At 44.5% G+C, this 23,697-nt stretch overlaps 1 protein-coding gene across 2 annotated transcripts in view; it reads left to right on the plus strand.

Annotated features, from left to right (window-relative positions):
* The window catches only part of LOC144770176 (proton channel OTOP2-like), a 122,351-nt gene that overhangs the window by 84,114 nt on the left and 14,540 nt on the right, over positions 1 to 23,697 (plus strand). For both annotated transcript variants that reach the window (XM_078654482.1, XM_078654483.1), the window contains exons 3-4: positions 21,588 to 21,724; positions 23,279 to 23,337. In XM_078654482.1, coding sequence (XP_078510608.1) covers positions 21,588 to 21,724; positions 23,279 to 23,337 — 196 coding nt within the window. The remainder of the gene's footprint in view (positions 1 to 21,587; positions 21,725 to 23,278; positions 23,338 to 23,697) is intronic.

Raw genomic sequence — 23,697 nt, forward strand, 5'->3', positions numbered from 1 at the left:
TCTATACCTCCACAATGGACACTGTGTGACACTATTGGTTTTACCACTTCCTAGTACTTCTATAATGTACCAACATTAGCAAGGTCAGAGCAGCAGCCAGCTACCTTGAAAGTGTATTTATCGTACTTTTAAGATGGCTGCCAAGGTGCATGGTGCAATGTGGCCTGATACAATGTATAGAAAATAATGTTTTCATACTTTCAAGATGGCCACCGTGTTACTGGATGCAATGTGGCATTAGGCAAAGTAGGAATACAACCTGATCCAAAAATACTAGTAAAATATAAATTGATCAATATTCAACTCTCTTTAAAGAGAAGTCCTGACATACTCTGTGTGGCCTTTCACAACAATCCTTTGAGGAGGAAATTCCAGTGAATAATTAGACGAATCACTGACAAAATAATGAAGGTTAAAAAATCGACCTACAAAAATATTGGAGCAACAATATCGATGTCAAAAATATCGACATCCTATCTACAACATGGTAAGTACAAAAATATCGAAAATAAAATATGGATGTTAAAAATATCGTCATTAAAAATATCGTTTTTTTGTTTAAAAGAATATGTAAAATAAACTAAATAATACTTGTAAATAACATAAACATAGTTAAACATTTTAATAATGTTTTAAATTAATAAGTAATAAATATATAATAATAAAACATTAATTAAACTAATACATATAATATATGATATATATACTTACTTAATAATCAGTTTTAATAATTATTTTAATAACTTATAAATTATAAAAAATATTATACATTACAAATACATCTATACACATAAAACAATAACATAAAGAAAAATTAAATAATTATGTGTAATACATTTTAAAAAATTACATTTACTTACATTAAATGAATGATATACTACATTAGCTAAAATAATACAAAAAATATTAAATAACGGACGGAATAAAACTACTAATCCAATTCCAAAAAAAACCAACAGTAAGGAAATTGTTGGATAGCGTAGGGCCTAAAATTACTATTCCCACTCCAGAGAGTGCAACAGTAGGGAAAGTGCTGGATAGCGTAGGGGTAAAAATTACTATTCCCACTCCAAAGAGTGCAAGAGTAGGGAAAATGTTGAATAGCGGAGGGGTAAAAATTACTATACCCACTCCAGAAAGTGGAAAAGTAGGGAAAGAGTTGGATAGCGTAGGGGTAAAAATTACTATTCCAACTCCAGAGAGTGCAACAGTGGGGAAAGTGTTGGATAGTGTTGGGGAATAAATTACTATTCCCACTCCAGGGAGTGCAACAGTAAGGAAAGTGTTGGATAGCGTAGGGGTAAAAATTACTATTCCCACTCCAAAAAGTGCAACAGTATGGGAAGTGTTGGATAGCATAGGGGTAAAAATTACTTTTCCAACTCCAGAGAGTGCAGCAGTAGGGAAAGTGTTGGATAGCGTAGGGGTAAAAAGTACTATTCCCACTCCGGAGAGGGCAACAGTAGGGAAAGTGTTGGATGGCGTAGGGGTAAAAATTACTATTCCAACTCCAGAGATTGGAACAGTAGGGAAAATGTTGGATAGCGTAGGGGTAAAAATTATTATTCCCAATCCAGACAGTGGAACAGTAGGGAAAGTGTTGGATAGCGTAGTTAAATATAACATACTTTTATAAATAATTTTTTTATTTAAAATAATTCATGATTTAATTTTAAATCACTCTAAATTATTTAAAAATACCCATTAATATCTATTAAAAACATAATTACCAATGAATAATAATTAACAATAAATTAATAATAAATAACAAAAAATATTAATTAACAAATATTAATGATCAAATAATAAATATTGAACAATAAAATGTGTTTCATAACAAAAAACATATTAATTATTAAAAAGAAATTAACAATTAAAAATATTGAATTACATAATGTTCTATACCAAAAAACAATATATATTAAACATTAATTACCAATTAATAATTACTTTGTAATATACTAATTAGAAATATCAATAAATAATATGTAATTACCAAATGATTAATCAACAATAAATAAATTTTCATAACTAAAACATTATTAATGTTAAATATGTACCAAATAATGATTAATGTCCAATAAATTAATTATCAATGCCCAACAATAAATGTATTAATTAGATTTCAATTACTTCCAACACTATTCCCCTATAAACGCACAACACTCCAATAATAAAATAATACACTTAACATAATTATCAATTAATCAATTAATAAACGTTATTTACCAATTAATAAAAAATAATAACCAATTAATAAAAAATAATCACCAATTAAAAAAATGTATTACCAATTAATAACTAATTAACAATGATATAATTATCAAAACCAATAAATAAAAATAAATCATTACTTAATTACAATTAAATTACTACCCACCCAATTCCCCTATAAATCCACAACCCGCTACAGAACTTAAACACAAAAATTTATTAAAATTAATGTATAATTCCTACAAATTAATAATTAATTTAGTATAATTAAATTACTTCCCACCCTATTCCCCTATAAACCCACAACCCGCTCCGGTACTAAAAAACAAAATTGACTTAAAAAAACATTATTAACATATACAAATAGTATACATACAATTTAAAACCAGTAGAACACTTAACAAAAAACATATAACACATACATATTAAATACACAATACAATACATACCAATAATATAAATATCGATATTAGTAACATCGAGATTAGTAACATCGATATATTTGATATCGATATTACTAACTTCGATATAACTTACATCGATATAAAAAAAATCGATATTACTTACCTTAGGTTCGATATTCTGTCCATCGATATTCTTGACCTCGATATTCTGTCCCTTCGATGCTACCAACTCGATATTTGTGTAGGTCGATATTTAGGATTCGATATTTAGACTGTGCACCTAATTAGACACAGTCACGATTGGGAGGTGAACATCTGTATTATTCATGGCTATGGAAAGGCAGACTGTATTTCTGTGCTTTAATGTTGTGCTTTGGGGTAGTAGTGTGGTATTGATTTATGGATTTAGGTAGCTAGCAAGTGGTAATGCTGAATGATTGTGCACTAAGGACCTATCTTAACTTTTCATTTTCTTACTTTTACGTTTTTATGGTCTAGGCATTGCCAATGCATTAGTCAACCCTTACACCTTCCCAATTTTAGTTTTTGGGGGGGATTTAAACATACCTTATTTTCACTCTAAGGCACACTCATTCACTCCTGATTACTCCTACAATCACTCACTCTGCTGGCCGCATGATATCACTTTTTTATACACCCTAAGACAACACAGAGGGAGACCGGAAGCAAGGAGGAAGCCAACACAGGTGACAAGGACATGGGTGGGGGAAGTATTTAAAAAAGGACAGTGACATGGCTAGCTCTAGTGAAGCTATACTTACCCATATTATCACAGGGCAATATTTTAGTCTCTTGATATTGTGACATGCAACTTTCCAGATGCAGGGAGCAAACCTTGCCCTTCCGCCCTTGGCATCTATGCGAGTGTAAATGTGCATTTCAACCCTATTGGCCCGTAGGCAAAGGGCCTTTTAAGTTTCGCTTGGATAGCACTAGCCCGTCAATTACTTACCACTTATTGGCTCCTTGTCACGCTCCTTTCCTTGCTTCTCATTGGTCAGAGCTTCCTCGTTAAACCGCTTCCTCCTGGGGCTTCTCTGTGTGTCTCTGACATGAAGCATTCCTGTCTGTGGCCAGTGCCTTTCCAGTGGTCGCAGGCTCTTGCAAGTACTCTTAGTTCCACTTTTTCACATTCACTCCTAGATAGTGCGTGGCTGCAGTCCCTCTAATTTACCTCTGTACTCCTTCCACTCCTCCTGCTCTCACCCACACCTCCCCTTCTCTCTGTTGTTTTCAAGCACCCCCCACTTGCCTAATGCTCTCCAGTGTTTCAATCCTCTTGCTCTCCATTGTTTCACCCACCTCCTCCCTACTCCCGCTCTACATTGTTTCATCCTCCCACTTTCCATTGTCGTAAACACCACCCAATGCATGCTCCTCCCTCTCTTTGTTGTTTCAACCACCCCTTCTGCCTAACTCCCACTCTTTGTTGTGCTCCTCCCTCATGTTGCTTGAACCCCTCAACATAAAGCATTTCCATATAACTTCAGAAATAGCTCTCCTAAATTACCAACAGATTATATTCCAGCACATTACCAAACTTTTCCTTTAACATTCTATAACGCTTTTATTCATTGTTCCAAGTAGTGCCAAGAAGACTTCTCATCCAGATATCTTCATTTTAAAAGTCACTGCTTTACGGTTCCTACGAACTTGGTAGTACTGTGTATTATGTCAACAAAACTTCATAATACAGATACTTCTTATATAATCATTAAATGTTGGTTTGGCTTGCTCACAGTACCGCATCTAAACCCATAATGTTACAAATGTTGTCCGTTACCACGAACATTATCACCCCTATGCCCAAGGAATTCATAAAAACAAATCTAATCCTTTCGATTGTTACTTTTGCATGCCCATGGTGTCAGAAAGAAAAGATATGAGAAAACAATTTCAAATATTTATTGAAATGATCGGATCCTGGTATATAAAAGATGAGCTGCAATTATTAACACACATCATTGCAATAAGCATTATTAGAATGATGAAAAACACAAACAATTCAACCAGTTAATTGTTCCTAATATTACTCCGATCTATCACTAATGCCTCTATATTAGCAAGAGCATTTAGGAAGTATCCTTCTGCCAGACCTTTTGGAATGATTTTACCCCATACTTTGTGTTGGACCTGGTTGTTTTTGCAGAATTATTCCCAAACTTTTTTGCCTTCATGTGTCTATTTTTCTGACCTTTTATGTTGGCTTTGGGACACTAGGTACTTTACCACTGCTAATCAGAGCTAAAGTGCATGTGCTCTGTCCCCTAAAACATGGTATGATAGGTTTACACCTGTTTGGCATATTACATTTGCTTATAGGTCCCTTGGAAAATGGTATGCCATACACCCAAGGACTGTAAATTAAATGCTTCTAGTGGGACTGCAGCACTGCCTGTGCCACCCACAGACTTTGCCTGTAAAACCTGTCTCAGGCCTGCCACTGCAGGGCCTGCATGTGCAGTTTACTGCCACCTTGACTTGCCATTTAAAATGGCTTGCCAAGCCTTAAACTCCCCTTATTACACATAGGTCACCCCCTAGGAAGGTACTAGATAGACCTATGGGCAGGGTGCTGTATAAGTAAAAGATAGAACTGTTGCATTTCCCCACTGGGAAGCGTCCCTCGGATGCACTGCCTGAGTCCAATTGGAAAAATTTGTAATCAACTTAGATCAAAGTTCAGGTATGTAGATTCAATTAAACTTTTTATTTTAGTTCACTATAATCGTCTGATCCATTTCATGAATTAATCACATCGTTCATATCAAAACGTTATATTCGTTACTGATGTAGCATTGAAACATAAGGTGCAAGTCATCCCCAATGCATTTCGGGCATAATGAGTGCCCTTCGTCAGGGGTATGCTCCTGAAAAATCTAACAAAAGCAAAAATGGAACGACTATACTAGGGTGTGGGTTTGCCACTATCCCAAGTTTTCAGTGAAGGTTCCAGTGTGGGTGATCCGCAAACTCCTAGGTGTGAAGTGACATGCAAAATACGAACGCGAGTGAAAAGAAGTAAAGAAGTTTAAAAAAGTGAAAAAACTTATGACAAGATATCACCATGTTGATAAAATATTTGCTGGTTACGTATACACCGCTTGTGTAAGCTATACATGTGAAAGAAAGATGATTCACAGTCTTCAAGGGTGCAACCAGGCATGCGGGTGACAAGAGTGACAAACACAATATGGGATTAACAAGTAAAAAGGCTCGTACTGAGCAGTGCTTGGGCTGATTATGGATATGTACTATCGACCAGCAGTAATCCAGTTTGTGCCCCCTGTCTGAAGGTTATAGGCAAGACTTCATTCTCCAATATATGGCGCTGCCCTCAGGCATGAGACAAAACATGCAAACTCTCTAGACTAACCCGACATGCACATTTTCAAGACGAAAAAAGTGCTTTCAGATACAATGTGACCTGTTAAACAATCACTGAGGGGGCGTGGCCATGAGGCGAATGAGAGTGGACGCGTGAGCATAGAGCTCAGCGCCGCCCCCGTCGATTAGCCCGCATAAGGGGCGCAAAGAGAGACCCCCGACTTGTGGAGCAGACAGGGGAATACATCTGGATGACCCTGCGTCTTAAGAGTGGCTGCAGCAACGGCTTGAAAGGGCGATCTGCCAACTGGACGGGAGCAGGGTGGCGATCGCAAGATGGCTTAAATAAACAAAAGAAATCCAACATCAAGAGGGGAAAGAGGAAGAGTGATCAATGGATATTGAAGCACTCAGTGTTTGATAAAATACCCCTCACACACCAAAAGGCCCCTTGGTGTCATGCTTCATCATTGGGGTCTTCGCACCCCTCTATCGGGATGCGGCGTGCTGCGACCTACGGATACGCGGGAGCACTTTCAAGTTGGCTATGTGTGGTGTACAGTGTGTGGGGTATGTGATTAAAGTGAGTAGGGAACGTGGTGAAGGAAATTTAAAAAGTACCTGGCGCTGGAGTGAAAAAAGTTTTATTCCGAACTCTGGCTGGTACTATTAAAAACAGGTGCAGGGCGAGATCAATCTTTTATGTTAATGAACAGGATCTCTGGTGTGCTATGTTGTCGACATGTTTCGGAGACAAGCTCCTTCTTCAGGACAGGGGCACAAACTCCCTTCCCTACTCACGTCTTCTTCTACAAAAAAATGTGTAATTTTTACAAAAAAGTGAAATTCTTGTAGGAATAGGCTAAGTGTGCCTACAGCGGTCTGCTACAAGTGCAATGACCTGTAGAAAGACAAAAACCAAAAAAACTAATGGTTACCCATGTAGCGGGTAGTTCCAAGAGGCGCAGTCGCCTGGAACCACACCATTTGCTTGTTAAATAAGCTTGTGAAAAAAGGGACTCACACCACATACAACATAAAACACATATAAACTAGGATTTTACTGTCAGTTGTACTCATACTTGTGAAGCCTGGTTGGTGGGCTTCATGAACAGCGCGTTGGGGTGCTGCTCCAATGGCTATCTGTAGTAGAGAATGATGTAGCTGTAAATTGCAATTCATTCTCACTTACTTTTGTAGATAAAAGTGGATTACTCGTAGGATGTTCTTTTTTAGATGATATACTCACAAGGTCTGGACACTCTGATCGCCGCCTTACCCCTCACGCTGCTCCGCTGGTATGGAGTCATGCGAAGGACATGGGTATTTATACTCTGTTTCGTTAATTGGGCGGAAACGGGAGTGTCTCCATGTATGGGTATTCCGCATGTCAGCCATACAGGGCGATCGTATGTTACTGCTGCGTTAGCATAGGATCAGCGTCTGACTGGTTGAGTTAGTGCACCGGGACGCCGCTACTCCCTTACGCATGCGCAGTTCGGTGGCTGTTTGTTCAATCCTTAGCGCATGCGCGATGGTCCCAGGCGCACTGAGTTTTTCCAAAGGAGCGCGATTGCGGTCCATGCGTCTACGAAGCGCCACGCTTGTCTGTAGAATGGAGCTGCGTGTGGACAGCGGCCTTATTCAGCGGTTTTGTAGAAAAAGCAGAAGCAGTATAATTTCGCTTGCCACGGTGTTATATGATTGGTGGCAATCGATCGTGACAAAGAATCTCTTTGGAATCCTGTTATTAAGAATAAAGGAATTTTGTTTTTTGCTGTGTGAACTGCAGCACAGGTGTTGCTGTGGTTATTATGCTGATAGTTGGCTCCAGGGCACATCATCATTAAGCCCATTGATATGGGTGCCCAGACGGAACACCCATCTTTGTTCCTTTTGGAAAAGGCCAGCATCAGTGGGCAATTGTTCGATTACTGTCCATTTTAAATCGTTGACGCAGTGTTGCATTGTGAGAAAATGTGTGGCCATTTTTGTCGTGCTTTTCTTACATCGCACGTTACTTTTGTGTTCATTTAGTCGTGTTTTGATGGCTCGTGTTGTCATTCCCACATATTCAAGGTTGCATGGGCACTTTATGAGGTAGATTACGTTTTTTGAGTTACAGTTCGTGAATCTCCGTTGCTCCCATGTCGAACCATTGCGGAAGGTGAGCTTTTTGCTTTTTTCGGTTAGATGACAGCTGCTGCAATTGCCGCACGGGAAGTGACCTTGAATCCCTATTGATGGTTGAGAGGATACAGTGGTTGGTTTTGGTCTGGTGTGTACCAAAAAGGTGCAAGATGGCAGCATAGGAACTCTGGACACCTGCTGGATGCGGTGGAGGCTGGGGCCGAAGAGCTTGATCGGTCTGTCAGCGAGGACTGTTTTTGCACCCGATGACCGGACCGGTGTACAGCGGGGAGCAGGGAAGGGTTTCCGTGTCGTGGGAGCCCTGATGACCAGCGGGGCCGGCCGGCGGTGGAGTAGTAAGATGGCGGCACACGCAATCTGGTAGGGAGCTGTGGCGGCGGAGACCCAGAGCAGCGGGCAGACTTGAAAATGCTGCGCTGCTCTCAGGCGTGATCCCAGTGGTCGGTGATAACGGATTGTGCCTGAGTGCAGTACAGCTCGAACCGAAAAGTGAGGTGAGCGGGGCCCCCCTTCCCTCCATCTGCCCGGGAGCAGAGCCGGTGGCCGATCGGGGCCGTGAAGGTGTGTGAGGAGGCACCAGCTGGCGGCAGGATGGCAAGTGGGAGCAGACATAGCTGGGAGCACTGCCTGGAGGGACTGTCACAACCAGGAAGGGGACAGGGATTGGAATTGCTGCATCTGCCTGAACAGCTGTTGGAGCTCGCGGAAGGCGGGTCCTTTATGGCCGCAGGTGGAGGGTTTTGCACACAGTAGCAGGGTGCGGCCCCAAGGCACTGTTGAATGACAAAGGAGGCAATGGCGGCGATTGATGGGGAAACAATGGGGCTGCATAAGGCTTGTTGCCCCAGAGCGGAGTGATTAACGGAGTGCAGCAGGAGGCAGTAGCTTAGCAGGGCTGGTGGAATGAGTGGATGCGGGAGAACTGACACTGGGGATCTTCCCATCTGGCTGGAGCGGTGGTCATAGGCAGTCCGTCTACTTCTGCCCGGACCTGAGGGGTGGGGCTTCTCAGCTGGTGGGCACTGGCACTGAAGAGCGGCTGGACCGAATTTCATGCAGGCTCCCCCCTTCATGAAGGCTTTGGACTCAGTGTCATAGAGTTCAGTGCATTACAGGGGCGACTACGCTGGGGCAGTTGAAGATGCTTGCCGCGGCGGGGTGCGCCTGTGGAGCGGTTGTAGCAATGATTCGGAAGGCTGATGAGTGACTATGTCTGGATGCGGCTGCATTGCGGGGAGAAGGAGCTGGTGAAGGTAGTGGAGGAAACGCCTGAAGCTGTTGGGGGGGCTGCGCTGTGCTCTGGGTAGTGGTGGGCACTGCGGTGCTGGAGCAACCTGGGCTGCCAAGGGGAGAGCAGCAGGTGGAAACGGATGACCTGGAGCGGTTCCTGATGCTTCCATAGGGACCCCTATGTGTCTGCCTGGAACGCGGCCCGCCAGCAGGGGAGAACCTGAGTGGAGTCGAGACTGATCTAGGCCTAGAGGATGACCCTGACGGGGCCCTTTGGAGAGAGGTCCTTCTGGAGAGCGGGGAGTACAGTGTGGAGTGACCTGACTGGGATGGTCAGACGGCCCTGTTGGAGTGGGCGAGCTTGAGAGTGGGCGGCGGTCGACGAAATAGGAACTGCCGTACTGTTTTTGTCGCACATACGCAGTGTGCAGCAGCGAGAGGTGGTTCTCTACAGTGAAACCTTGCCTACCAGGAGATCCCTGAGTCCTGTGACGCCATGGGGAAGCCAAGGAGGAAGCAGGTGGGAACACCGCTGGACCAGGAAGACGACATGGCGGTCACGGAAGCACGAGAGGGGTTACAGCAATGCCCGGAGAGGATGCTCCAGCAACAGGTTGATCAAATACTGCGAGCAATCACAGACACTAGGGAGGCCTTGCAAAAGGACATCGGTCATGTAGCGCAAGGGCTGGGACTGCTTCGGGCGGATCACACCAAGTTGGCTGATAGGGTGAAGCAGACGGAAGTGGCCATACCGGTCCTGGAACCGGCCCAGAAGTCAATGACAGCGCAGATGACCGACTTTCAGCATAGGCTGCGGACCCTGGAGAAGCGAGCGGAGGACGCGGAAGGGAGGAATCGAAGAAACAACATCAGAGTGGTGGGACTGCCGGAAGGGGTGGAAGGACCCGACATGGTGGAGTATCTGGAAAACTGGCTGAAGGTGACCGTCGCGCCAGCAGGACTGACATCCATTTTCACATTGAAGAGGGCTCACAGGGTACCTGCCAAGCCGTTGGCCCCCGGGAGACCACCGAGGCCAGTGGCGACCAGGCTTCTTCACTACAAGGACCGGGATCTTCTATTGAGTCAGGCCAGGAGGGCGGGCCTGTACACAGTGGGCAACAGCAAGGTCACATTGTTCCCGTATTACACGCTAGAGGTTCAACGCCGCAGAGTCTTTTTTGTGGCAGTCAAGAGGGCACTGCGGGACGAGGGAATTCAATACTCTCTGATGTTCCCGGTGCGGCTCAAGATAACGGTGGATGACAAGTCTTCCTTTCATGAAAGCCCGGAGGAGGCCTGGAACTGGTTGGAGATGTATAAAGCAGGAATTGGATAAGCGGGGAAAGGTGTCACTATGGATGAGATGAGGCCGCAACCGCAAAGACTGAGGCGCAACCGGCGTCACCAGCCAGTGGCCCAGGGGCTGACGACGACGCAAACAGAGCAGAAGCGCGCGGGCGCTTTGCAAGCTGTCACGGCTATCTCGCAGGTTGAGAAAGGACCGCACCCGGAGGGGACGGAATCAGAAGGTGGGTCCATGGGAGAGTACGATGAACAATCGGAGGTCAGAAGCCAGAAGCTACCCCATGTGACAGCAGGCACAGCGGACGAGATCGTTGATGGGTGATGTGGACATTGGCTGATTCTGTATAGAGTGATGGGCGGGGCGGGGGCAGGGAGGGGGGCTTACTACGAACTTGGTTGGACGGTAACTGACTTTCCAGAGATATGGAGAAGGGGGGGACTGTGGAACTTGGGCAGAAAAGGCCTCGTAAACGCACGACCCCGGAAGGGGCGGGTTCAGTGATATGGGGGTTGAGTGCAGGATGCTGGTCGATTAGGTGTCTGATTCTCTGAAACCTAGGGCTTACCTCCCATACGTTTGAGTGGGTTAGCTCCTTAGGAGCTTAGTGGGAGTGTTTGAGTAATAGTTTGGAAGGGTTCTAATGTTGTAGCGCTTGTTCTGGGGAGGAGGGTTAGTGGTGAGATGGGGAGGAGGGTTTGGGAGGTTGATGTCACCGGTGTGCTCTTGGACATGGGGTGGGTGCGAAGGAGGAAAGGTATGACCAATGGGTACGTTAAATGATTTGAAATGTATTACTTGGAATGTGCGGGGACTTCATACGATGCAAAGTCGACACAAGGTGCATGCTTACCTGGTAAGAGGGGCATATATAGCTTTCCTTCAGGAAACACATCTTAACCTAACTGAGGGGGCGGCACTAAAAAAGAGGTGGAGAGGGCAATTGTTCTACACAACTTATTCTGCATTTGCCAGGGGCGCATTGGTGTGGGTTAGAGCGGGGGTCCTCTTTCAGCCGACGCAGCACTTGGTTGACCCAGAGGGGAGATTTGTAGAGGTGATGGGATGGCTCAATGGAGTAGATGTAGCTTTATGTAGTGTATACGCCCCCAACGTAGATCAACCTTCCTTCTTTGAGAGATTGTCGGGGAGCCTAGCACCATATCTAACCATTGCAATAATACTGGGGGGGAGACTTTAACTCAATAACGGATGTGGAACGAGATAGACCTCACCCCCACTATCTGGGGCTTTAGTACATAGAATCTCCAAGGCGAGAGGCACCTGGCAATTGGGGGCTCATTGACACGTGGCGTGCCCAACACCTGGAAGAGGGGGATTACTCTTATTACTCAGGCCTTCACGATTTGCATGTACGATTAGATGCAATATTATGCAACCCTATGGTTCACTCTAAGGTGATAGGTAGTGAGCACCTGGCGAGAACGCTGTCGGCTTATAACCCGTTACTAGTACTCATAAGGTGGAGTCAGGAGAGGGCGGTCATACCGACCTGGCAGCTTAGACCAGAAGTTTTGGAAGACCCGGTCTTTGGAGAGGAACTGAGGACGGGTATTGAGCACTACTTCGAGGCGAATGAGGGGACTGCGACTTCAATGGCGCTCGAGTGAGATGCATTTAAGGTTGTGACTAGGGGGATCTGTATTAGTAAAGTGGCAGGAGTACGTAAAAAGAGTTTGACTGACTTGGAGATGGCAGAAGACCGGTTGCGGGGCGCAGAGAGGGTCCGGCCGGGAAACCCAGGGGCACAAACCGAGATTTCGGAGGCTAGAGAGGCAGTGGCGGTTCAGGTGGAGAGACTGTGCTCCTTTGATTATAATAATTACAGAGGAAGGATGCATGCTGAGGGGGACAAATCAAGTGCGCTGCTGGCGTGGTTGGCTGACCCGAACCCGATATGGGAACATGCATACTGCACTGGTATCCCGACACAGCGCGAACCAAGGTAACCAGTAAATTCACTGATCTGGGAAATAACGAGAAAATTGAAATCCACACAGGGCCCTGGTATAGAGCGATGGAAAACGGAATTTATGAGCTGGGCGGCCAGTGAGAGTATGGTCAGGCTCCAACAGGCAAGAAGAGCAAATAATGAAAAGGCGATGGACACTGCACAAGCATGGGAAGCTCTGTTGGCGCTATTGAAGCTGCCGGAACTGGAATCAGACTCTGACTCCTTAGGGGCTCCTCAGGAACAGACTGAGGCACATTGACTTTGCCAGTCTTTGGGTTGCTGCTGGAGAGTGGAGGTGGATTTGAGCATGACGGGAATTGACGAGCAGCCCACACGCATTGGGATATTGGCGCACCCTATCATGTTGGAGATGACTGGACATTCTGGCTTAAAGTATGTAGAGCACACCGGTGGTGGGGGTTAGGCTGGAGGGGGGTGGAAGAGGCTTAAGCAGGCGGGAGATCCATGATGGGCTCCACATAACATTGGTTGGTATTTGGGATACAGGTTGCGGTGCTAATGTTGAACCATGGGGGGAAGGCGGAGGCGCTTATTCTGTTCTTGATATTGATGTAAACACACGCCTACCTGTGGACAATAACCGTAACCATTGTATCCTATAATTTGCCTTTATTGATGATGAGCCTTGAATGAGGGGTTGTTGTTTGGGCTGGAAACCAATAAAAAATATTTTTAAAATAATTAAACAATCACTGAGGCAGTTATGAAGATTACTGCTGGTCGATAGAACATATCCATAACCAGCCCAAGCACTGCTCAGTACGAGCCTTTTTACTTGTTATTCCCATCCCGTATTTGTCATTCTTGTCACCTGAATGCCTGTTTGCACCCTTGAAGACTGTGAAACATTATTCATTCACATGTATAGCTTACACAAACGGTGTATACGTAACCAGCAAATATTTTATCAACATGCTGCTATCTTGTCATACGTGTTTTCACTTTTTTTACTTCTTTACTTCTTTTCTCTCGCGTTCGTTTTTTGCACGTCACTTCACACCTAGGAGTTTGCGGATCACCCACACTGGAAACTCCAATGAAAACTGGGGATAGTGGCAAACCCACACCCTGGTATAGTTGTTTCATTTTTGCTTTTCTTTGATTTTCCAGGAGCGTACCCCCTGACGAAGGGCCCTCATTATGCCCGAAATGCATTGGGGATGACTTGCACCTTTTGTTTCCATGCTACATCTTTAACAAATATAACGTTTCAATATAAACTATGTGATTAACGCCCAGGGAAGGAGTAGATTGGTGCATTTAACTGGGGAACAATTTACATGCAGTTTCTTTGTACGCCGATGATCTGCTATTATACCTAAGGGACTTACATGATATTCCCGTTACTATTGCAGACACCCATCGTGCCTTTGCAGATATCTCAGCTCTCCGGGTGAATTAGGCTAAGTCGGGGCTATACCCCTTCCGAGATGGAATCTCTAATCCTAATGTAGGTATGAATGACTCCCACTCTGATGGCAACCATCCACATTTTGTTACCTTGGCATCTTTATGTACAGAGAACCTAACGACATCCTGGAGGGTAATCTGATTAGAGCAATATCAGCCATCAGGGCAAATATTAAGGTCTGGAAAAAACTCCCACTGAACGTGATGGGCAGAGTAGCGCTCTCCAAGATGGTGGTGTTGCAAAAACTATTATATTATTTTGTCAAACTCCCGGTTTATGTCCCGGCTGCTATCTTTTGCGATTTAGAGCGACTGCTCTGCTCCGCAATCTCATCTGGAACACGGGTCGTCCCCTACAGATAGAGGTGGCCTGGCGGTCCCCAACCTGGAGCTGTATTACCTGGCAGCACAGCTCCAGTGGGTGACGAAGTGGCTTGTGGATCTTAACCTGGATGACACGGCTACCACACAACCTTCATGGTCCCAATGACAGATATACCAATTGTCTCATCCCGTTGCCCGGCCCTTGCACCCATCGCAGGCTTGCCTTGCCCTGACACGTCATTGTTATAAAAGGAGTTTCTACCTCACCAGGAATGCAATCCCTTACGCCCCATCATTACCACTTCTAGGAATGCCTAGAGGCAAGACGAGCGTCACCAGTGGGGTGTTGGTGTCCTGGCATGAGGCAGACCTGCATACACTAGGTGATCTTTATACCGAGGGTGCCCTGATATCTTTTGAAAGCTTAGCTGAAGAATATAATTTACTTACAGGTCAATTCTTATTATATACCTCTGTCTTGCGATCACTCACTGCAGCATCGGGCGACATTAGCACTGAACCGGAGACGCACCTATTATTGCAATATTTACATGTAATGGGTAATGGGTCCCACATCAGCGATTGGCTAGCGTAAGCATTGCTTACACATACTGTACAACCGCTGACGTCACTTCGTGCTAAATGGGAAGCAGACAGAGGTACACCATGGACGGATAGTGCATGGGCCCAAATATTAACCACCCCTATGAGTATTCCACTCAACACCAGATTCAGGCTCATACAGACGTATATTGTACATAGGGCATTTCTTTCTCCAGATAAAATAAATACATATTTTCATATGACTACATCAGCATGTCCTCGCTGTCTGCAGATGAATGCGGACTTTCTACATATGCTGTGGTCTTGTACTTCTTTGCACACATACTGACGGGAGGTTCACACGCCACTTGAGGCATGCACTGAAAGGACACTACCACAGACATGCGAGGTGTGTATACTTGGGTTGTATCCTAGACCGAAGAAGTACAGAGTCACATCCAGGTTTATTGACCTGGGCCTTATTGCTGCCAAAAGGCTAATCACTAAACGTTGGAAGCATGCCGACCCTCCCGTAATGGACAGCTGGAGGAACTCTCTTCTAGTATGGGCACAGGCAGAAAGTACGTCATTGCATAGGGAGGAAATAGCAGGACTGCGTAAATACCCTATTGCCCAGCAATGGGATGCTATACTGACAGATCTGTCTCGAGCGGGTGGGGAGTGGGTGCAGCCCTTCCCAGGAGGCTGGGAGAAAAGACGGGGATGATGAAGAAGGGGCGGGCATGCCTGACCGCTCCATGAGCCAAGGTAACGACGATATTATCATCAATTCTCTTAATCGCCATGAGGCTAGGGGAATCATCTGATGCAGAATGGCTACGTAGACAACACATTCCCTCTATATACACTAACCAGGGTGTGACGATGTGATGATGGTTTCTCTGTTTGTGTTTTTATCTTTAATTGTAGATTTATTAAAACAACAAATTGTATCTGATTTTTCCACAAATTGACATTGAGTTGTATAGCCAGGATGTGTAAAGTTGAGAGAGGATGAATACTTTTCTTCGATTTGTATGGATATTTAAAAGTGGCCCTTTGGATAGTAGGTATATTGAACACTTAATTTATGGTCAGTCACTAGCCACATGGACTTAATGTGCGCCACTGTCTGTGGCTGCACCGGAAATGACTGCTGCCCGTTTCCTGCACCTGTACTGATTGCTCATTCAATGTCTTATCGGAGTCTGATTGATAACTTGACTTCCCTTTCCCCACCCCTGTTTGTTTGACAAAATGCAAATAAAGATATTTTTTTTTTTAAATGAATGATGTGATTAATTCATGAAATGGAACAGACGATTATGGTGAACTGAAATAAATTGTTTCATTGAATCTACCTACCTAAACTTCGATCTAAGTTAATTACAAATTTTTCCAACTGGACACAGGCAGTGCACCTAAGGAACAGTTTTATCGAAATTCATGTCCAAGTTCAGAGGACAATACCTCACTGCACGCCCAACAAACTAATATACTCGATATACAAAGAGAATTTGAATTTAAGACTACCCACAGAGTGCGGGACCCATAACCTATTGATTTAAGTAAAAGATAGTACATGTTCCTTTATTGTGGGGCATGTCCTGGTAGTGACAAACTAATTTGTGTCTCACCCTCTGTGAGACCTACTCGTCTCAAAGGCTAGCATTGGCAATTCCCTTATATATTTGTATGTGGTAATTCCTGATCTGAAAGGAGAAGCGCTGCCATGCCTGGAATTGTGGTGATAAATCCTGCTTACTGGTGTAGTTGGATTTTCATTATTTTTTAGAAAAGCCACTTTTAGTAAGTGGGTATTTCTCTGTGCGTATGACTCATTGTGTTTTGCAGCCTGACTCCAATCCAAATCTATGCCTGGGTAACAGCTACACTTTGTGCATACTTTCCAGACAGCCATCACACAGGAAGAATTGTGTCTGTGACAGGGATTACATCTGCATACTGATGCTCTTCCTGGGCTGAGAGAAGGGGAGGCATTCACACCTTACATTTTTATAGGCTGTTGCCTACCCTCGCACAAAGGGGTGATTTATACCCTACTAATGTCTGGAGCCAGGGCTGGGTTGAAAGGGGATTGTTGTGCACTTGAAAGGGTTCCTTTGAAGTCACCCCGTGAACAAAGACAATTTTGTGTAGAAGTACAGGGGCATTGACCCCATGATTTTAGACACTGAGTGGAACTTGCAACCAGACACTGCTGGCTGTACAATCTGCACATTGCCAGAGGATTGCTATGTTGCCTGGAGGGACTATTTGATTTGTTGTGCTAGCCTGCCTGTCTGCAGGGCTGTTGGGATGCTGGAGGGACTGCCACTTTGCAAACTGCTTCTTTGTGCTGGCATGCTGCCTGCTTCCTACTTTTGTGCACCCAGTGTGCTCCAAGGGCTTCTTGGCTTGTCCACTGTTAAGTTTCAAAGTTATAAAAGACTAGATCGCTGGTGAAAGCCCCTTGTGTGTTTCCATCTGCACAGTGTGAGTGCTGTCCTTTGCCACTTGTGGCTTAAAAAAGCACAGGTTGAGGCCTTCAGTGTTTTCCTTACAGTTAGTGTTGAGTGCTTGATTTTTGGCTACAAACCAACATGTGTCGAGCACTCTTCTGGTATGAGGACCGGTGTGTATATTCCCTAGTGTGGCCCCCCAGCAAGAAGACCGCAACAGACAGCCAGCTTCAGAGCAGTGCCGTTCTGAGGCACACATTTCCTGTCTAAAGCAATGCTGCTGGCCAGAGGGAAGCAAACGTGGCCCCATCTGGTTGCCATGATGACAGGGACCATGACACACCACCGCCTACCACACACATGTGTTGACTCAACACTGTACACTGGCAGTGGTTGCGGAATCCAAGTATTAGGATTCTGTTTTCCTTTTTTTTTTCCTGCTGTCAATATCAACCTGAGCAGGCTGCTAATTAACCACCGTCCTGCAAAGTGAACTCCGCAATGCAGGTGAGATGAGGAAGGTGCCCACTGTAAAGTACACCCCCACCCGGAGCACCGTGAATAAGCAGGGTTCTGGGGGAGGTACACAGTCAACCTGCATTGTCCTTGTGGGCGGCTCAGTTCTTTAAGGGCAGCTCCCCTGGACTTTCTGGCTGCGGGGGGACCCAGCGAGGGTTCCCCACTGAATCTAACAGTGTGTGCCCCCCTCCCAAACTGGGACATACCTGGGGGCACTTGTGCAGTTGCACAGCATTGCAGGCGAATCCTCAATGGGGCCTAGTTTGTAACCGGGGAATGGTGATGCCTGTAATAATGGTGACATATCGCAATTCATGGGCATAACTTGGAACGCTTACCAAACTGGAAGTATACATGTGACCAAGGCGGTTATTATGAAATAGGATGTTCATGTGTTTGGTCTCCAAACAAGGTTGCAATTCTTGCACTAATGTGATGATTCATGTGTTTTTATTTTATACACTGCTGCAGTTCATGCCCTGATGTGTAACGCATGTAGTTTTGATCCTTGCATTGTCAGGATAGCAAGTACTATTTCAGTATTGCATAGTATGCACAGTATTTCTGATTCATGTCATTTTGGTCTATGTTTTATAAACAATATATGTTATTTTTGCATATAATGCTGTGTGGAGTCTGTTCTGTGGTGTATTCATTGTGTTTCTGTATGAGTGTATTATGCAAATGCTTCACACATTGTCTCTGATGATAAAAGTCTAACTGCTCTGCGCCAAGGTACCAAAGGGTAAGCACAGTTTATCTTTAGTGTGTAACTTACTTGCCCTGACTAGAGTGGTTGGTTCCGCCTCGCTTAGATGCATACCCTTACCAACCAGAAACCCCATTACTATCACCTTTATATAATATGCCGGCCTCAGTGCATTAACTAATGCACCCAGTCTGAGTTTGCAGGCCAATATACTTCTTTCGCATGGCTACCCTCCTTCTCAGGATGAAGATGAGAGGGACTGCAGAGCTGCATCTCAGTCACAGCTCCCAGCAGCTTCCATGATAACTTTGGTGTGAAATACCCACCACCAACTTCAGCATGAATGCTGTCTAAGCAATTAAACAGTAGGCTTATTGTACTGTGCCAAAGGAGAAGAACAACGTCTTTAGTTAGTCTGGGGAGAAGAAGTGATCTCCTACTAGCACAAAAAACTGGGGCATCACGTTCTAATATGTGTGACCCTGGAACTAAATGTGCAGACTACAATGCGACAATGCCTACACGGAATAAATGCATGTGTGGCACACTCTAGTATTAGGTGAAAAACGTGCAAACCACCATTAGAAAAAGATGGTAACTTAAAAAGGAAAGCTAAAAATAAGAGTTATGCCCCTTCGAATCCACTTTAAATGCTTTGTGCTCCTTGCACGAATCACTAATTTGCACATTGGTCTTGAGGCGAGCATAGATCGCATACCAGATCTTTGAACTATAGCTCAGACATCAACTCACAGATATATTCACAGAGATTCAAATAAAGATAGTGTCCCCTTAAATATACTGAAAATAATTCCCTTTTTACCTTGCATGGAGGCACATAAAAACAAAAATAGTTACAACCTCAATGTGAAACTTTGTAAATATGGACACAGAGAGCCCAAAGCCCAGTGGCTAAGCTAAGTGGGGAGAGGAGTTGGCCTAACGGCTAGGGCGCTCGACCGCGGACCTGGGGATCTGGGTTCGAGTCTCGGTAACGACGCCAAAACCTCCTGTGATTCTGGGCAAATCACTTAATCTCCCCGTGCCTAAAAAAATGAAAGTGTGTCCTCATGTAACGTAACTGGAAAATATGTAAAGCGCTCTGATACCTGATTCGGTTCGGGTCTAGTTCGCGCTATATAAAACTGTTTATTTACTATAATGGGGGCAAATCTGAGGGGTTGGGGGCTCCATATAAAACTCAACGTGTTGCATTCCCTGTTTTAGGAAAATGGCGAGAACCCCTGATTCACTAACCCTCATTGCTTAACAGAGACAATCACAATGTATTTGTTACTGTTTGGAAAGTAAATGCAACTGAACATGCCCTTGGGAATCATGCTCAACATAACTGTACAAGTTGACGCAGTCAGCTATTCCTGCTACCATACTCTGCAAGTTTGACAAGATCTTCAAATAGCTACCCTTGAACATCAGAAACACCATCACACCCTCATCACAAGTAGATTAGACTATGGCAATGCACTCTAAGCCAGGATTTCCAACCATTTCTTCCACCAACTCCAGACCATTCAGAACACTGGAGCACGACTCATCCTTGACCTCCCATGATGCACCCACATCTCACCACACCTGAGAGTGCTCATCTGGCTCCCATTCACAAATGTGGTCAATTTAAACTCCTCATTCAGGCTTACAAGGCACTGCACAACATCGGACCAACATACCTGAACAACTATCTTCACTTTCGTCAACCCAGCAGACATTTACGCTCAGCCTCACTCTCACTCACACACACCCACTGGAGCAACAAAAGCAGAACGGGAGGTTGAGCATTCTCCCACATCGCACCCAAGACATGGAACAACCTCCCTCAACACAGCAGGGTCTCCTCCTCACTTCTTGAAATCCGCAAGAAGCTGAAGACTTGGCTCTCCGACTAATTATGCTGGAGGTACACGCAACACCTGCAGTCTTATGTCTACAGACTTGCTCCAGCACCCGGATACACTCATGGGTGATTAGTTGTGCTAGGTAACATCAGATCGATTTCCCTGCCCTGTCGTACTTACAGGAGAAAGCCTCGCCCTGCCCAGCCCCCGTTCCCATCACAACATCCTTTCACACATATTTGTCACAATAGGGTCAAACAACATTGGTAAAGCGAATAGGTTGCACCTATGCAAGACCTATTGGCCTTGTCAATGTATTTTTAGACATGTTGCACAGTAGCCCGCCCTGCTCTGCTGTGAAACATGTCTAAAAATAATCTACAATACCAATAGCTCTCGCTTAGGCGAAACCTATTGGCTTTGCCAGGGCTTATTTGTTTATACCACTCCATGGCCTATCAGACTGTCTGGAGAAAGGTATCCATATGTGAGGGGTCAGGTGCTGCCAATATACGCGTACTGCCTCATTGGGCCGTATTCTGCTGCATTCTTGTGATCTTTCTCCCTCGCCTTCATTCTGATCATGGACATAGGGAGCTACAAAAGAGAATATGTACTGTTCATTTACCTAATTATTTTACTGTTTATTTGCGATTGATTCTATATTTTTCCCGCTACCACAAGCCTAAAACAATATATACATAATTTACGATTGCATAGATGGAAAAAATTAATGAAACCAAGAAAATGCACCGAATGACTGAAAAGCTGCAGAGCAATTACATTTGAAAACAAAATTGCAACACCCCTTATTTGACCAGTTTGGTTTATCTGCACTAAATTTGTCATGCTCAAGATCGGAGTTTTGAACGTTGGTGCAAACTGGCCAAGGGAAGATAACGTTATTAACAGTGCACGTGTTTGTTTTCCTATAGAATGAGGTGCCAAATCTAAATACAGATGCGTCACTGCAGATCTGTTGACTATAGTGACTCTAGTGTGATGTCTACCTGTGAATCAGACAGCAGTCTATTCTGAGGCCTTTGATTGGCAGAACAGTCCTTATGGGTGTCTGTGATTGGCCCACTCCTTTACCGCGTGCTTTCTATCCCCAGGCGGGCTGGCACTGTTCGGGTTATGCACGTTGGTGCTGGACGTCTTCAAGATTGGTTATTACATCGGCTATATCGAATGCGAGTCGCCAATCAAGTTGGTGTACCCTGCAGTGCAGCTGGTGTTTGTCATCCTCCAGGTGAGCCCAAGACATGTGTGTGATCCTTCTGCATGGAATTGGCAGGCACCGTTTTAAAATGTATGGCATAATTGGAATTATAATTGCGGTCTTATATGTAATAAGTCACAATGAAGATCGAGCCACAGGTGTGTTCATTTATGGCAAGATTGGACCCATGTTTGTTGTATGCAGAAAAGAGCAATAGACACAGGTATGACGATCCCAGATAGGATCTGCGTGTTCTTGGTCATGATCAAGAAGGAACCATGTATGTAACAGTATGTTTGCATGTTTTTGCTAATTAAAGTAGAACTTGTGTGATACGCGTAAAAATCCAATATACAGATTCAGATAATTTAAGAAGTTTAATTGTATTAAACTAGGCGTGGTCACAGAGAGCAAACCTGATCCAGGGTATTGCTGTACATAGCAGAAGGGTTACATTGCCCACATGCAAGCTTCAAGAATCATTCAGAGGAGGTCTGAAAGAGTGGAGGGTGGAGGGTTCAAAGGGGGACAGGACAGGGAACTTGGCCTCAGTTTTACTAACTAGATGGCGGCTGAGGTGGGACTAGGCAGCTGCCCTAACAAGTTCTTTTAATACTGGGGATAAGATGGTTTGGGACCATATCTCTATGATTAAAAGGATGTTAGGGTTGTTGTGCAATGTAAGAGGTGCCTGTAGCAGAGAATTAATTGATATGCGTGATGGAATTGGGACTAGTGGTGCTGCTTTAGGGGGGTAGATGTGTCAGGAGTCTATGTGGATTAGTAGGGCAGCATATCGTTTGGGGTTTCTGTGCAGGAATATTATGAGATGTAGGATGAGGATTAATAGAGGGAACTAATTGGGGACAGAGAAGGACCTGTGTGAGGGTGTACGCTGCTCAAAGGGTAGAGCTGTAACCACGTGTGATCATTCTAGACAGAGATAAAGCCATGTGTGATAAATCAGGATAATATGTGTGTGCGAGCGCACATGCATGTGTGCAATGGCTGTGTCTGTAACAATTCAGCATAGAGAGGGAGCTGTGTGTGTGTGTGTTTTGTGTGGGCGTGAGTGTGTATGTGTTTTGTGTGTGAGTGTCTGTGTGTGTTTCATTCCAATTTGGCTTGGGCTGGGGAAGCAGAGCAAAACATCAGTAAGTGGAGAGGTGGAATAGCAAGAGGGTGCATGATGGGGCAGAATTGTGAGGGTCTCTGAAGAGTGTAGGGTGGGACAGCACTGCGGAGCTAAATGAACCGTAAGAAGGTATGAGGCCTAAACACTTAGAGTGGGATGGGAAACTAAGCGGTCACAATCTGGTGGGATACTGAGTGCTGCAAGAATACAAGGAGGTCAGTCGATCTAGACCCAACAAAAAGGTGCACGTGAATTGGGACAGGAAATGCTCAGGAATAGGGTGGAATATGAAGTGTGTGTGAAACACAAGCTTTAGTTTGAGGAATAGTACATGTTAACTCCTGAGGTAGGTTGGTGACATTTCCAGGCACATTATGTTCTTTTCATTTCGTCTCACATTTATCAGGATCTTGAATAGGAGGTTTCATGTTTATTTTGTTATTTTTCAGACTTATTTGCTGTGGGTTTCTGCAAAAGACTGTGTGCAGGCGAATCTCAATATCAACAGGTGAGAGTCTACTACCTACTCCAGTCCTTAAACTAGATCCTTTTATCCTGGTGTGCGGACACAGAGTGTGACCCTTAACTAAGTGAAAGAGTGTATATGTATGTGTGTGAGAGAGGGAGAGACCACGTGTACGTGTGTGAGTACATGCACATTTAGAAACACTCAGTCAACCCATCCACACAACAGTGAGACACTGTCGTGGCTAGTTAATATTACTACAGATCAATGCTAAAAAGCCCAGAAAGGAAGCCTTTGTCAGAACCTGTTTCTAAAAAGCCCAATCTACAAAAAGGGTGCCAGGAATGACCCAAGCAGCTATCGCCTCATAGCCTTAATCAATACCGATTATTACACAAAACA

Source organism: Lissotriton helveticus, chromosome 7 (assembly GCF_964261635.1).
Source record: "Lissotriton helveticus chromosome 7, aLisHel1.1, whole genome shotgun sequence".
Classification (NCBI taxonomy): Eukaryota; Metazoa; Chordata; class Amphibia; order Caudata; family Salamandridae; genus Lissotriton; species Lissotriton helveticus.